The sequence below is a fragment of the Lipotes vexillifer genome, unplaced genomic scaffold, assembly GCF_000442215.2.
Source record: "Lipotes vexillifer unplaced genomic scaffold, Lipotes_vexillifer_v1.1 scaffold498, whole genome shotgun sequence".
Lineage (NCBI taxonomy): Eukaryota > Metazoa > Chordata > Mammalia > Artiodactyla > Lipotidae > Lipotes > Lipotes vexillifer.
The window spans coordinates 825172-842603 of NW_006793744.1; the positions used below are offsets into that span (position 1 = coordinate 825172).

Below are 17432 nucleotides of genomic sequence, written 5' to 3' on the forward strand. Positions count from 1 at the left end.
GATGGATGGCAGCCACGCCTTTGCCCAGCACTTCTCAGTCGAGCATTCTTCCAAGTACAGGTGATGCACTGGGCGTTGGAAGAGTGGGCGCTGGAAGCAACAGCAAAAGGTTCTTGTGTTTACATTGATTTGAAATTAATTAAATTCGGGTCCTCTTCATCCTCTGCTGGCAGGCCCAGCAGGCTCCCTCCGGGGCTGCTTTCTCTTGGAAAATGTTAGCATCATTCAGTTTCAGGATTCATTGTCACTGCAAAAAACAGAACAATAGTATATTTCCAAGAAGCTGCTGAGAGCTGGTCGCTCAGCTATGGAGGTGACTCAGGAGAACATAGCAGTCAGGGAGCCGACGGTGTCCAGATTACAATTTCTGAAACAAAGGTCAGTTCAGTTTGGATTTTATATCTGAACCCTGAGGAGGAGATCTAGGAAAGCCCAGAAATAATCCCTAGCTCTAGTTGTAATATCCTTCCCCAGGGCTGATGTGGAGAGAACCAGATGGAGCCGGGGTTCCCCCTTTAAAGAAATCGAATCCCATTCTCTAGGAATAGATGCCAAACTGCCTTTCCTTTTTCCTTAAAAAAAATTTTTCAATATGTTATTTTCTCTCAAGGGTTTGTGGTCCTGGCATGTTTTCGAAAGCCCATTTTTTTCCCCAGGCACAGAGGATCTGGAAGTGCCTTCTCCGTGTCATTTAGAATTCAATCATCAGGCATCTTGAGGTGTGAGTAGACATAAATTCTGGACATGGTGTGTGGACATAACCATGCTAGCGGGCTAATTTCTGCTTTTGTTTCTCACTTGGCTCTCTCAGCCACAGGTCTGGCTCTATCGCTCTTTCCCAGTGAGACCATGTCTCCACCCAAGTCTCGTGGAAAGCAGACTACTTGACCTCCCCCACCTCCACCCACTTTTTTAAAATTTTGTGTCCTTTCACCCAAATTCTAGCATGTCTCCACTTGAAGTGACCTGTGTTTCCAAGGAAGTGCCTGAATAACGATCATCAGCAGGACCTGGTGTCTCCTTAGCTCAGAGGCTCATAGAGGCTGCAATAGACCATGTTTTTCTGACTCCTACTTCAGTTCTTGCCTGCTCAGTGACACACCAGGTGTTTCCAAAAGGTCTCTGAAACAACTTGATAGATGATAGAGCCAGCTAGCTAGCTAGATGATAGAGAGCCAGCTAGCTAGCTAGATGATAGAGAGCCAGCTAGCTAGATGATAGAGAGCCAGCTAGCTAGCTAGATGATAGAGAGCCAGCTAGCCTGATGATAGAGAGCCAGCTAGCTAGCCTGATGATAGAGAGCCAGCTAGCTAGCTAGATGATAGAGAGCCAGCTAGCTAGATGGTAGAGAGCCAGCGAGCTAGCTAGATGATAGAGAGCCAGCTAGCTAGCTAGCTAGCTAGATGATAGAGAGCTAGCTAGCTAGCTAGATGATAGAGAGCTAGCTAGGTAGCTAGATGATAGAGAGCTAGCTAGCTAGATGATAGAGAGCTAGCTAGCTAGATGATAGAGAGCTAGCTAGGTAGCTAGATGATAGAGAGCTAGCTAGGTAGCTAGATGATAGAGAGCTAGCTAGCTAGATGATAGAGAGCCAGCTAGCTAGATGATAGAGAGCTAGCTAGCTAGCTAGATGATAGAGAGGTAGCTAGCTAGCTAGATGATAGAGAGCCAGCTAGCTAGATGGTAGAGAGCCAGCGAGCTAGCTAGCTAGCTAGATGATAGAGAGCTAGCTAGCTAGATGATAGAGAGCCAGCTAGCTAGCTAGATGATAGAGAGCCAGCTAGCTAGCTAGCTAGATGATAGAGAGCCAGCTAGCTAGCTAGCTAGGTAGCTAGATGATAGAGAGCTAGCTAGATGATAGAGAGCTAGGTACCTAGCTAGATGATAGAGAGCTAGCTAGCTAGATGATAGAGAGCTAGCTAGCTAGCTAGATGATAGAGAGCTAGCTAGCTAGCTAGATGATAGAGAGCCAGCTAGCTAGCTAGCTAGGTAGCTAGATGATAGAGAGCTAGCTAGATGATAGAGAGCTAGGTACCTAGCTAGATGATAGAGAGCTAGCTAGCTAGATGATAGAGAGCTAGCTAGCTAGCTAGATGATAGAGAGCTAGCTAGCTAGCTAGATGATAGAGAGCCAGCTAGCTAGCTAGCTAGATGATAGAGAGCTAGCTAGCTAGATCTATCCAAGAAAGAGGAGGAGAGACATTGTGTATGTGTTTGTGTGTCTGTGTCTGTGTTGTGAAGACACGGGGAAGAAGCTGTGACCAGGAAGGCTGACCAATGGGAAAGAAAGGGGAAAGCAGACATGGACAAAAGGACAACTTCTGTAGGAAAACTTATTTAATGGAAACCTGACTGCAAATGAAGACATTCTTTATCTGAAGAACAAACGTAACAACCCGTTTCATAAGTCACACTGAACAGCTCTTAAACTGGGCAAGGAGGCTTCCTTTCTTGGAAACTGGGTGGTAGCAAGATAATATTTCTGAGATCCAGGAGTTCATCTCTGTGGAGCATAAGTCTCTGAAGTGCATGTTTTCCTTTCGTGGCCTTATCTTGACATTTCAGCTACTCTAAGCAGACCAAAATACAAGGCTGTACAGCAATGGGCACAATCCCTCTTTTGTCCACAACGCTAATCTGTGTCCAGCAGTTAAAATAGAAGTGATTTTTAAAGTTAATTATTATAAGACTAATCCATATTCATTGTTGAAAAAATAAAAAATACAAATAAGCCAAATAAAAATACTAACAACCTCACTACAGTTAACATTTTGGTATTTATTCTTCCAAACTTTTTTCTGTGATAATGACATATATTCTTTTTGTACAAAAATGGAATTATGTTCTGCATATTGTTCTGTAATCTGCTTTTCTCACTCTCATTCATATATAGACCTCTTTTCTGGCTAATAAATATACCATATCTTTTTAATTGGCTATAGAGCACACCATTGTCTCACATTGTCTCACCAAGAACATTATTTTTAGGCATATCCTTATTGTTAAACATTAATTTCCAATTTATAATTTTTATTTATTATAAAAATTGCTACATTTTTGCATGCTTCCAGTTGTTACCTTTGCATAAATATCTAGAAGAGGAATTGCTAGATTAAAACGTATGCAATTTTAAAGCTTGACCAGCCCATTGTCCAATTATCCCCCTTCCCTAGAAATTTACCTTCTCTTGACACTTTCCTTTAGGGAAATATCCTTTCCCCAACATTCTAATACTGGATATTATTATTTTTAGCTTTTGTAAATTTAATAGGTGAAAATAATCTAATATTTACCTTTACATATTCTTGGGTTACATTTTTTTGTTACTAGGAAGACTAAAGTTTTTTTCAAAGCTCTGTTGGTAATTTTAATTTCTTCTTTTGCCAAACTGCTTATTAATATTCTTTGCCCATATAGGACATTATATTTTTATTGATTTATGTATTAATAATAATTCCTTGTTCATCATACATATTGCATATACTTTCCCCCAATTTGTCATTTTCCTCCTAATTTTATATTGTGTTTTTGGAAGTATAAAAAATTTGAGTTTTTAATGTAGTTAAGTCTATCCTTTTCTGATATGGTTTCTGACTGTGTGTCATGTTTTCAACCTGACCTCACCTTACAGTTATAATATTTATCTTTAATTTTTCTGGATTTTTTTTCTTTCTTTTTCACATATAAACTTATCCGGAGTCTATTTTAATCTAAAGTGTGAGGTCGAGTTCTAAATTTTCCCTCCAAATGTTAGTCAGTTGTTTTAAGACTATTTACTGAATAATCCACTTGCTATGAATTGCAACTTTTATAATATATTAAATGTTTACATATACTTGAGGCTGTTTTGAATATTCTATTCTATGCTAGTAATACTAATTTGGTTCTGGGTGTACACAGTTTTAATTATTGGAGCATGTTCCCTGCAAATCCACCTCCCCACACACAATTGTTCTTTTTCCTTCTTTTAGAATTACCCTATCTGCGCACAATTATTCTCCCAGATGAAATGCTCATTGGGATCTTTAAAAGACTAAGTTGAATTTAAAAGGATAATTTTCACACTGTTGAGTCTTTCATTCAGAAACACAGTATGTCTTTCTCCATTTGTTTATATCTTTGATGTCCCTCCATAAAAATTTGAACAATTTCTTTTTATATTATCCATACATTTTTTGTTTTTTTGCGGTACGCGGGCCTCTCACTGTTGTGGCCCCTCCCGTTGCGGAGCACAGGCTCCGGACGCGCAGGCTCAGCGGCCATGGCTCACGGGCCCAGCCGCTGCGCGGCATGTGGGATCCTCCCAGACCGGGGCACGAACCCGCGTCCCCTGCATCGGCAGGCTGACTCTCAACCACTGCGCCACCAGGGAAGCCCAATCCATGCATTTTTTGATTAAGTTTTTGCCTAGGTATTTCTCTTCTTGGGCTGCTTCTATGGTTGAGCCAATACTGGCATGTGCTCATGGTGGATTTTTGCTGACTCTCACCACTGCGCCACCAGGGAAGCCCAATCCATGCATTTTTTGATTAAGTTTTTGCCTAGGTATTTCTCTTCTTGGGCTGCTTCTATGGTTGAGCCAATACTGGCATGTGCTCATGGTGGATTTTTGAGCACAGGGTCAGGTGGGCAGAGCTTAAATCAGGGCTCAGCCACTTTCTCGCTGTGTGACCTTGAGCAAGTTAACATTTCTTAGCCCATCTCATCTGCAAAACATGCATAATAATACCATGTGCCTTAGAAGGCTGTTGGAAAAAAATCAATGAGAAAATGTAGGCGAAGCTCTATGCCACGGGCCTGACCTCCAGACCCATGAATGGGCATTCTGATTTTGCTAGATTCTATGCTACCAAATGTTCAGTTAAACACAAGCTTGAACATTGCTTCAAATATCCAGAGCCTTTAAGAAACCATCTTCCAAAACAAAGTTTCAGTTTCTGAGGACAGTGTAACCTAAATACGGTTTGTTTAGAACACTCTACAAACATGAAGGCTTAGAGTGTGACACTGCCTACCAACCAGAACCCATTCATTTAAAGCATCAAAGAGCACAGGACCTCACGCATGATACGTGTGGAACTTATGTGTTTATAGATCTGGCCACTGACAACGTGCCAGGCCTGCCACACCAGAGACAGTCCCAGTGTGGGTACAAGTTGCTTCAGCAGTGGGTCAGCAGGTCATTCCTAGTGTCGCAACTCTCACACGCGATTTTCACTGGTGGTATGATGGCCAACGTGCCTGTTAGTAAGTCAGCAACCCGGGACCTGGCTCCCCACCCATGCCAGAGCCTGGAGGCATTATTCTCCCTCACGCTCATTCCTTTATTGAGTTAGATGTGTTCCCTGCTATCTTTGTGGCTATTTATCATCTCTGTGAAATGATCAAATCAGCCCTGACATTTCCAGCTCTGGCAAATCCTAAAGTTCCCTGTTAAAAATATCTTGGCAAACTGCCACAGAATTGCAACAAATAAAATCAATGATCCCGCTTCGAACCTCTGTTGTTTGCCTTGATGTTAATTCGTACGGTTTTGGTCACTTATCTGTGACAGCGGCATGAGTGAGTGATTTTTCTCAGAGGGTTATATGTAGATATTTTAAGAATGTGGGGTAGCTTTCCCAAAAGCTGTATAGTAACAAGCCTCCAAACTATAAAAAACCAATTGAATTGATTAAAAAGCATCATCTGATGATTTTTAAGAAAGCATTTAAGTGGAACGCCACCAGTTAAATGAGGAGGTGCAATTGTAACACCTCGTTTCATAACTGCCCCTTGGTTGCAGTCAGGATCAGATAAGCCATCTTTGTCCTTCTGACCAGTCTACCTTGTAACAATCCCTCTTTCTGACCACAGCTAATGTTGCCTGTCTCCCAAGATGTAATAAACCTATGCTAAACATTTCTCTAATTATGATGCTCTCTAACTTGGTTTGGGGAGGAGTGCAAAGTTCAGTTTAGCACAAAGTCACGGAACATTAGATCATGCTCTCTTCCTCTTCATCAATAGAACGTCCCTTCTCCTTCCCATAAGAGGCCTGCCCAGGTGGAATTATAGAGACGAGAATCTGGCTGCCATCAGAGCCAGGCCCAGAATTGGTCCAAGACACATAGATGGTGCTCACGGTGTAGACACAATCTGGGCTAGTATTCAAACGAGGCTGTGGTGTATTGAATTTAGTGCATCTTCTCTCACCCACCACACACAGGCGTAGACACACACACATACACACACCCCCTGCATGTTAACCATGTCATTTGAGGTTAGCATCCTGCAGGATTATAAACTGTTACTTTGTATCCCTCATGATACTTAGCTCGGATTTGAGGGAAATCAGTTGGCACTTAATATACTTAATATTTAATACTTGTTGACTTTTAAATGACTTGAGGGACTGGAGAGAAAAAGAGGAAGGAAACTCATAAAGTAATTGGAAGCAGCCACAGAGATTTACTGGAGTGGAGAGGCCAGAACGGTTCACACAAAACTGCTGTTTTCTTGCAATTCATGGTTCAGTCTTGTCAATGTCTGCACTGCATCAGCCACTGAAGACTTTCATAGTTGGCCTCATGGTGGATGGCTTTCTTGCTACTAAGGGTTCTTTTTAAAAGTTTCTAATTTGTCATTTCATTTATGGAATATCTCTTTTATTTTAACTAATTAGTCAAAGAAAATGAAAATCCAATTTTAAACTCTTCTCTAGATTGAGCTTCATCAAAAACTTCCTGTGCAAACTTGGACAAATCACTTAACCTCTCTGAGTTCCAGGTTTACTCAGATGGATTGTTTCATTTTTAGCTGGTTGTCTTGGCATGATGTGGACAATGCCAGGCACATATTAGGCACTCAATATGTATATTTGAAAAATTACACTGACGATCATACTTTCTCCAAAAAAAGACAAAGAGAAGGGAAGAAACAGGGAGAAATTCAAAAAATTCTCTATTAAGCTAACCTGCATTTTCCTGAGAAATACTACAGTGATACATTTTTATAATATTACTGAGCTCAGACATGAATCATAAAATGAAAAATGGAGGGCTTCCCTGGTGGTGCAGTGGTTCAGAATCTGCCTGCTAATGCAGGGGACACAGGTTCTAACCCTGGTCTGGGAGGATCCCACATGCCACGGAGCAACTAGGCCCATGAGCCACAACTACTGAGCCTGCGTGTCTGGAGCCTGTGCTCCGCCATAAGAGAGGCCTCAATAGTGAGAGGCCCGCGCACCGCGATGAAGAGTGGCCCCCGCTTGCCACAACCAGAGAAAGCCCTCGCACAGAAACGAAGACCCAACACAGCAAAAATAAATAAATTAATAAAAATACATTGGTGTCTGAGTCTCACACCCAAGATTCTTAAAAAAAAAAAAAAAAAGAACAATGGAATTATTACAAAAGCAGAACAGGTATACTGTTACTTACCTTCTTTAACTTGGTTAATTTCCTAGGTAGTAGTAGCTAGGTATCTGGCATCTAGAATAAGTGTCTTATTATTGTTGTTATTACTGTACTTTCAAAGCTATAAATTGACTTGGATGAAATCTAATTCTCCCCAATCTTTCCCAATGCTGTTACTCAACATAAAATCATCACTGTGGCCAACAGGCATAAAGGGAAAGAAGACGTGCGCTTGGCTAATATTTGCAATTCCTTTTCTGTGGTTATTCACCTAAGCTTGCAGAGGCAGAAACACCATGCTTTCAGGAAACTGTCTAGTTATAAAGGCCTCAGGAAGAAGGAAGAGACTGCCCAGACTGTAAGCACCAAGATGAAAGGAATTCCATCTTGTTTTTGCCACTGTCGAGTGGCATTCGAGAAGGTATTGTAAGGATGGGGGTAGACAATAAGGGAGTGAATTCTTTCAAGACAATTTAAACAATAATAAAACCAACTCAATGGATCTGTTTTTTGTTATCAACACACGCTGGCAAGGCTGAACAATGTCGGTGATGAAATTCTCTTCAACTCTTGGGCAGACCTCAGCTCCACCCTGCCCATCCCTTGGACACTGTTCCACTGACACTGTTCCCGGTACCCCATACGTTGCCTGGCACATAACATGTACGAATTATAGGGAAAAATGCTAAAGTGGGAAATAAGGATATAGAATTCCCCTTCCCCCACCATTCCTTTGCTGTCTTTTCCCACTGGTTTTTTTGAAAACATGAAAACCATACTTTAAACTTCCCATGGTACTTTGTACATCCCTGGCCCTTATTAAAATCCTGTGCTAAATTTCAGATTCCACAGCTCAAGGAAAATGTCCACTCAGTGAGGACAAGGCAAAGTAATGAGGAACTGCTGGCTAATGCGATGTGTGGGAAAAGTCCAGAAAGACCTGAGATTATGGACCTGAACAAGAGAAGGTGAAGGGTTGAAGTCTGCACACAATGTAGTGCATTAAGTGTAGGATGGTGACCAGATCACCTCGTTTTTCCCAGGATCAGAGTGGACTTTATGGATAACAGAGGCTCTATGTCACGGTGTCTTTCTAGCATCAAGAAGTAAATGGATTCCAGAAGTCTTAGTTCCCCATCCTCCTGCTAATCCAAGCAGGATGGGGAAGTGTGTTTTCCACTAAGATCAATCTGCAGTGACTGTTATATACTTTCTGAAGCATTAGAGTCACCTGTATACTGCTTAGACGGTAGAGGAAGGATGATTCACAGAGATCAAAACCACTGGGGAACTTTGGACGTAATGATGTGTCAAAATAGGTTAACCGATTGTAACGAAGGTCCCGCTCTGCTGGGGGTTGTCAACAGCGGGGAGGGTTGTGCATGTGGGAGCCAGGGGTACGGGGGACTTCTATGTAGTTTCTGCTCGATTTTGCTGTGAATCTAAAACTGCTCTAAAATAGAAAATCCTTAAAAAAAAAAAAAAAAAGTCAGTTGGAGAGGATGGGGAGAATTATTGCCAGAGCATAAAGGAATTCATTCATTTGTGTGGTGCTTTAAAACTTACAAAGTTTTTTTCTCTCTTGGGATCCTGTGAAACTAGAAGGACAGGTGGCATTATATCCATTTTACAAGATGAGGAAACTGAAGCTTACAGAGTTAAAGTAACTTGTCTTAGTACAAAGAACAAATGATCATCCAAGTCGGGTCTTGAAACCAGTCTTCTGATTCTAAGCCCAGTGACCGTTGCACTCACCACCTGTATCTCTAATGATTCACAAGCTTTCAGAAAAAAAAATCTTCTATCTGTCCTGGATTCGAGGTTCAAAGTAAATGTTTCATCAATTGTCAATGTAATTAAGACAATAAGAGAAAGAAATGTAAATAAAATCACGACAGAAAAGATTATCCAAACTATAAGATAATCCAAACTATGTACCCTTTAAAAAATTCCAGACAGCTAAGAGGACTATTCTGAAATCACCAGCATATTACCTATGCTGGTAATGGATGGGGAACCTAAAGGCTCCAGATCATTACTAGGCGATGAAACAAATTCATGATTTCTCAGGATTGGTAAGCTCCAAAATGAAGTCCCCGGGGAAACCAGGAGCAAAAATAATGCTCCACATACTAGATGTGCCTGGACCTTAGGACACAGGCTCATTAACCCAAAAGGCAATAAGTTTATGTATATTAATTCTAACTTTTAATAATAATTAAAAATAACTAATACTTATTGAGAGTTAATTTTGTACCAGGATTTGTTCTAAGTGCTTTGTACTTTTCTGAGTTTTTAGTGAATAAAAATTAAATTTGCTCTGCAATATCATGATACCCTTTGAAGTAATCAGACAGTGTCATCAGCACCAAAGACTGGGGACTTGCCACTCTTGGTTCTATAACCCTGGTCCTCGCTTCATCAAGAGGGAATGAGGTGACAGCCTGACAGTTGTCCTGTGAATTAAAACCAGACCAACAGAGGAATGTACACATTCCCTTTAAAATCAATAATTTAACATAAAGCAGCTCTCCAAATACGTTAAGCCTTTTTGCCTTAGAAGCAGAAATGTGGTAGAGCTTATTTCAGAGACCAGCCTCTCGGTATTTCAAAAACATGATTTCTAAGAAGCTTTTACCACCATACAATTCTCTAACATTAAGCTTCTTCTATGTTGCCAATAATTTCAAGGAACAAGAGGCAGGTATATAAAAACCAATGACATCTCACATCTTTTGAGGGTGCACATCAGAGATGCAGTAATAAGATATCTATCAGGTTTTGGGGGGTGATCTGAGCCCTAAACTGGACACACATAGATGTTCATTTTTAGGTAAAAATGCAAAAGAAATAATTCCTTCGTAATGTCCTCTGTGATACTCCCGCGAGCATTCTTTTTTTCTTTCATCTTCTTGTTAATGTCTGATATCTCCTTTAAATAGGATAGACTCTTTTCTGAACCAGTGATGAATTCTAACATGCAAGTACCTGCAGAGGTAACAATGACTGACATCTACAATAAGATGCATAGTCTGCATCAGAGCAGAGGTTCACCTCAGTGAGATTATGGTGGCACGACTTCTCAGGTAAGGCTTAGGGGAGGAAGCAGGACAAGGGTCCGGAAGACGACCATCTGACTGCCCCGATCACCGTCTAATTAATCAGTCTTTCCTTGCATTGCTCTGGCTTCAGGAACTGCTTATGACAAGTGACTGCTCTCTGGAAACATTTAAGGTGACTGGTGCAGGACCTCTTGTTAACTTGGAAGGAGAGACGGCGGGTGGTCTTTATCCTGCTTTGAAAATGTATTCTGTTTATTCCGACAGAAGTGTAATATCTCAGTTACAGGCTCAGTCAAGTTCCCTACTCGTTGGTCATCTCGGAGTCACCCCATCAGCAATTCTGTGCCCCCCAAATCACAGCAGTGTTCTGTGGAGCAAGTCCCTGACCTACTGAATCATCAATCCTATTTCCTGCGAGCACGTCCCAGGTCCTGACCAAAGGATTCTCTGAGCAAAAACACCCAGACATGGTAATTTCTATCCTCACAAAAGATAATACAATTTAAAGAAGACTGTGGAAGGCTAAAGGGCGCACAGGCCCCAGTGCACTAAAATTTTCTATTGAGCAGAGCCACCTAGTGGTAGAATGGAATATGGGTTTTTAAAAATTCTAATTTAATTTCTCTCATATAACAAAGCAATTCAGGCGGGGTTTTCTTTTGTTTTGTTTATGTTCATTTTACTCACTCTTGTTTACAGTTACCCCTTTGAGATTGTCACCTCCATCTGTTTTCCTTACCAAACATCTACTCATCCAAGGTCAACAAACCTACAGTTTGTCATAATCAGAAAGTTTTAGGACTAAAACAGAAGTCGACTCAACAGTGTCTCTTTAGAAGGGCAAAAAAATGTCACTACTAATTTATTTCTAGAGATAAAGAGTCACTAGGATATTTACTTTGTACCTTTCTATTTTCCAAAACTCACACTTCCGTTTCTCCATACACCCATGAAAACTGTCACATAAAATTTATAGGCACAGGGACTTCCCTGGTGGTCCAGTGGTAAAGAATCCACCTTCCAATGCAGGGGACATGGGTTCCATTCCTGGTCAGAGAACTAAGATCCCACATGCCGCAGGGCAGCTAAGCCCGCACGCCACAACTACTGAGCTGGCGCCCTGAACTACAGAAGAGAAAACCCGCACACCACAACTAGAGAGAAGCCCGCGTACCACAACAAAAAGCCCATGTGCCAGCAACTAAGACCCGACGCAGCCAAAAATAATAAAATAAATAAATGAATAATAAAGAAATCTTTTAAAAAAATTTATAGGCACAGAGAAGGTGAGCAAAAGTCCTCAACTGTGGTCTCCAATCTCCCTCTCCCAAACATATATATTCTGTGGTAGAAATTAGAAGTACCTTGGGTTGCTGTGGTTTGGTTCCTTTTCTTCCTCTAAAGTAGGTAAACACTCATAGTTGGCTAGGACAGAATAAAAGCAAGCTCATTGTTAGTCACTAAAATTCTGTTTTTCATCTACAAAACTCGTGCAGTTGAGTATCACATTTCTCTGATCTGTATGGTTAGTTGTGCAGAAATGGCCTCACCAGGGAGTTTCAGAGGTTAAAAGATTAATGACGGCAAGGCTCTTGAAATGAAAAAAGCACTAACAGCACAGATACAAGACTTCAACGTGCCTCTGGCCCCGTTGGAAAGGGCACAATTCATCACTGCTTGGTTATTCAGTCCCTGAGGAACACCACTGGGGCTCCAAAGGCTAGAATCTGCATGGATCAGAGTAGACACTGGAATAAAACGGCTTCACCCAAGGTCCTGATGTGTCTGCAGAATGATTTCAGTCTGGAGGCACAACAGGAAAGAAGCAGGTAAAGTGGGGAACAGCCGACCTTGTTAAAGTCATCAGAATTCTCTCCTATTACACGACTGCTGTTTTCAAGGGGGAGAAAAATCCATTGGATCTATCACCTACCTATGTGTCAAAGCCACTCTCTGCCTTAGTTGTCAAATGGAAATGGCTTTTTCCAGATTTCTGGTTTTAGTGAGTGCAACAGGATCATGATTTTATATTACAATTATCTCAGTCACAAAAGGAAATACACCAAAATATTAAGAGAGCTTGGTTCTGGGTGATGGAACACTTTTCTTCTTCTTTCTTTTTTTTTTTGCATTTTCCAAATTCTACTGTGTACGTATATTATTTTTATAAACTAAAAACAACAAAATGAAACTACTTTAAGGACTATCTCAATGACCCACCCCATCCTCAAATGCTTTACAGAACCATTCTTCCCTCAATATTGGACTATGAAAAACTGTTCAAAATTGTACAATTTAGTTAAATGGTTCTCATCTTTTGGAAAGCTCATCTTGATGAGCCTCTGGTACAAAAATTCTAACACCAAGCCTCTGGATTTGAGAACTCCATTGTAGATTGTTGAATCTGACAGCTCCCAGGGTATTTTCTTTAAGATAAATGTTAAAAATAAAAATAATATAATATAAATAGTAGATTGTATTAATTTAGCATGAGCATTAAAATAATTTATTGATTTTTTTAAAGGAATCAAAAATAGAAAAAATAGCTGTCATCATTTTTACATCTAAATGTTGATTTAATGAAAAGTAAGGGACATATACTACAATTACTGCCAGATATCAATTGGAAATTAAGTTATAATTGGATATTTATATTACTATCTCTATTAGTGCTGTCCAGTAGAACTTTCTACAATGAAGGGAGTGTTCTAGATTTGCACTGTCTGATATAATAGCTGTTAGCTATTAGGTGGCTACTGAGCCCTCAAAATGTGGCTGGAATGAGTAAGGAACAAAATTTTAAATTTCATTTAATTTTTTAAATTTTAAGTTAAATAGACATATATGGCTAGTGCCTACTAGACAGACAGATCTATGTAAACTGTATTTGATAAAGTTTTATATTTATATAAAGATTACAATCACAGATCTCTAGATTCTATAATATATCAGATAATGCCAGATGGTAAATTTTCCAGATAGTTTGGTTTCAAGAGATTTCCTTGCTCGAATATAAGATCATTTTCAAGAAGAAAAAGGTCATTTGAAAAACTTGTGCAAAAATACAAGAGTGGCAACCATTGATGCAATAATTAAACTGCATATTTAAGGATGGTCAGACGCCTCCGCTTACTTCGTGCATGTGCCAGATGTAATGTGGGTGGGCTCACAGGGTCCCTCCAGGACTCATGGCATAGTTACAAAGTGGGGGCAGCCTTCTCTTACCAGAGAGCACAGAAAAAAACACCTTAGGTTATTCCACACCACATACCATTTTTATTCATGCTGTTCATCCACTTATCAAGCTCTTCCATTTCAATTTCCATCACAGAGGGTGTGTCTTCCTCAAAAATAGGGCTGAAGAGAGAAAATAAAGAGCTTGTTGGAAAAAACAAAACAAAAAACAAAACCAACATGTGTGATGTGCTAAATTTCGTTTGAGGAGCGCCTAGGATGTTGACCGTTGGCTGTGAGGAAGACGAACTTGATTCAGCGTCTTACACTCCAGGGTAGGCTGGGGGTTTGTCCTATTCAAGAGGACCAACCTCTAGTAGGAAAAAAGGCAAAAATGAAAATAAACCGTCATCCATTACTGATGATGGGCTGAAAGGCAGCCCAGAGACTCTGCTCCTCCGGAAGGTACCAAGCCCGAGACTCCTCCGGGGAGTTGCCACATTTAGCATTTTAGCCTTGCTCAATTTCACTTCCCTTTCTTTGGGGGTTTTTGATCAGTGCTCCAGGTCCAGAGGCCACGGTCAACAGGCTACTCTCATCACCTCGTCCTTCCATTCCCAGGCTTTCCTGCCTTGAAGAAATGGAGCCCTTTGTGCTCAAAAATCCACTGTCCTCCCTAGCCGGGGCTCAGCGCACAGTTCAGGGGAGAAGCCCAGGTTAATGTAGGTGGGGTTGGGGGAGGGGACCACCTGCTCTGATCGCTGTGCTGCGTAGGCGCCACCCTGCAGAGGAAGCCAGCCTAGTGTCCAAATAACCGTGGGGGGGGGGAGGGGGGGACAGAGGTGGTGGTGACATCGCCCCAGGCCACTCCTCCGGGTGTCATCCTCTCTTCCTCTCTCTCCTCCACCCCCTCCCGCCACCTCCATTCCTCTTCTCGCCCCCTCTCCCCACGTTGCACTGCTTCTCAACATACAAACCTCAGGCTTCTACCAGGGCTCCCCTCCCTTAATAACCAGCTACAGTCTCTTCCCTGGAGATAAAATTTTTATTCAGAATAAATGAACGGATGTCCTTGAAATACACCCAGCGTCAGCATACTCAACCAACAATGCATTTGGAATCAGTAGCAGTCAGAAAAAAAGTTCTTTTCTGAACAAAGGACCTTGCCCTCCTCTCAGATCTCCCCTGAGGTGAGGTGTGCGCACTCGGGCACATCCTCCTGGGGCTGGGGAAGCCAAAGGTCCCCGGAAGGGGTGTCAAACCCAAAACTCTTGAAAAGCCGGCTCTCTAATCTGTTCATCCCCCGACATCCTGGCCTATCCCGAGCTGGACTGGACGCAGTGGGGAACTTACACTTTCATGTTTTCACTTCCCAGGTCATCTATAAGAGAGTAAATATAAAAGTCATGTTAACATTCAGTGTGTGTAACAACTTATTATTTCCAACAGCTGAAATCTCCTCTACAAAGAGAGGAAATTACTTCAAGTAGATAACGTTTTGAAAGGAGCAGTAGTTAACCTCTATGTCAAACAAGGGCAGACTGCCATATTGAAATGAGGTCCCATCCACGTGAAATCCGTTCTTTTAGATCTGGTGGTCCTCTGGGAGCATTCACTTCACAGCGGATGTCCACCCCTCTTGACTATTTTTATCCGTCGGAAGAGGAAAACAGTGGTAAGATGGAGAAAGGAGGAGTTGAAAAGAGGGCTTGTTCCCGGGCCCCCAGATGTGCCAGTTCAAACCACTGCTGTCTCATCTCCTTGCAACACACAAAACCAAACGTGACACTGTCCCTTTGTCCCGGAGTAGGACGTGGGCTATCAATCACCAGCTCCCCCTGGAACTCTTCTCTCACCCTGCTCTTTGTGTGGGTGGATCTCTCACAACCTTCTGGTCTCAGTGAAACCAAGCCCCCCCTAAAATAGAAGGTCCCCTACCAAGTTTATGATTAATCTCTCTAACCAAATCTTCATTCCCCTTCTTGTTCCCTCTGACCTCAGTCCTGTGCTAACTGAACACTAACCAACCAGAGTCAGATGACTAAAACTGCTGTTATCGATAACATCGTTAATGCACTAAAATTGCTGTTGTAGATCTCATCATTAAAGCACAAACTCAGGTTGTTTCTCCAGGGCAAGTGGTGCTCACAGACCCCCAGCCATGGACCACCTCGTCAGAGAATCGTAAACCAGAAACGTCCTGACTCCCAGAATCGTGATTAAGAAATGTCACAGAGGGCTTCCCTGATGGCACAGTGGTTGAGAGTTCGCCTGCCAATGCAGGGGACACGGGTTCGTGCCCTGGTCCGGGAAGATCCCACGTGCCGTGGAGCGGCTGGGCCCGTGAGCCATAGCCGCTGAGCCTGCGCATCCGGAGCCTGTGCTCCACAATGGGAGAGGCCACAACGGTGAGAGGCCCGCGTACCGCAAAAAAAAAAAAAAAAAAAAAAAAGAAATGTCACAAGACGATGATTAATCTCAGCTTCTTTGTTCTTCTTTAAAAACACCCCTAACTCAATGATCAAGTTGGACTGGATCTGAGGCTTGTCTCCCACCCCCTTGCTTGGCGCCCTGCAATAAATCCTTCCTTTGCTACAAACTCTGGCTTCCTTTGCTCTTTCAGAGCTTGGCTTCCTGCACCCTGGGCACTCGAGCCCTTTTCCCAGTTACATCAGCTTATACTCTTTCCTCAGAGAGGCCTCCCCTACCTCCTCTGTCTGAAGTAAGGCTCATCTTTCCTACTGCTTCCCAGCTCAGATCCTCCTGTGCTCCTCCATAGTGTCTGCCACAATTCGTCATTGATCAGTTTCTCTGTTTAACTCTTTTTTGTCTGTCACTCCCACTAGACCATAGCTGCCAAAGGGTGGGGAATCATGTCTGCCTTGTTCATGGTGGCATCCCCCAGCCCTACCCCATCCAGCTTGCACGGTACCTACAAACACCCCGTAAACACTTATTGAATAAATGAATAGGTCTTAATCTGGATTGTCCAGCCCTGGGGTTAAATTCGTGCCCAATGTTTTGGATTTAGCATTCTCATAATAGTGAAACTTCCAACAAGCCTGCTTTTTGTTGCTGTTAGTTGAAGTGAGTCAGGTAACAGTTTGCAAAATGGCTTGAATGCTGACCAGACTCCAGATGAACACAGGCAAGAATTAGAGCCCAGTGCTCAAACTCTGTTTTGTTTGGCAGGGGAACCAATGCACCCAGAGAAACGAGGCAATGATGGCCAGCGAGTGGATAGCACAGCCCCACTGCACCTTTTATGATGTGAAAACCACTGAGAAGCAAACCACTTTGTAGAGGTCCACCAAATAGTCAAATGGTCTCGATCCTTAGCCATCAGAGGCCTCCTTTGTCTGGCAGGCAGAGGTGCAGGTCCTCAGCGAGGGAACACAACCAGCAGGCACCTGGAACTGAGCTCCTGGCAGCCGGGAGCTGCTGTAATTTCCTGTGGGTTGGCAAGCTTTAATGGCACCGCTAACCCAGGAAAGTTGGGCACAGATGTCAGTTTCATGCCATCACTGCTTCCCTTCGAGGGGCTGTAGGTTGTGTCCTCCTGCCTCTCGGAAGGAATCTGAAGCTTTCTGCAGGTGCCTGACTCCTCAGACACTTAAATTGGGGAAAGGGGAGTATGTTCATCTCATTTTATATCCATGCATTTTTCATCTAAAATGTACAGGCTATTTCCTTAAGGGATTTTACTATAAATAAAGCCCCTATACAGCTGAACCTCCCTTACAGGTGACCCATAAAAATGCCCCTGTTTTGTCCCTCCCGCCTTCCCTTCCCTCTTTTC

The 17432-nt window shown here is 42.3% G+C and overlaps 1 protein-coding gene across 1 annotated transcript in view; it reads right to left on the reverse strand.

Moving 5' to 3' along the window:
• Window positions 1–231: 231 nt before the first annotated feature.
• The window catches only part of TMEM154 (transmembrane protein 154), a 42314-nt gene continuing 25113 nt past the window's right edge, over window positions 232–17432 (reverse strand). Inside the window, exons 4-7 of the mRNA XM_007466707.1 lie at window positions 14987–15014; window positions 13731–13816; window positions 11824–11884; window positions 232–247 (exon numbers count right to left, since the gene is read on the reverse strand). Of these exons, the coding sequence (XP_007466769.1) occupies window positions 232–247; window positions 11824–11884; window positions 13731–13816; window positions 14987–15014 (191 nt within the window). The remainder of the gene's footprint in view (window positions 248–11823; window positions 11885–13730; window positions 13817–14986; window positions 15015–17432) is intronic.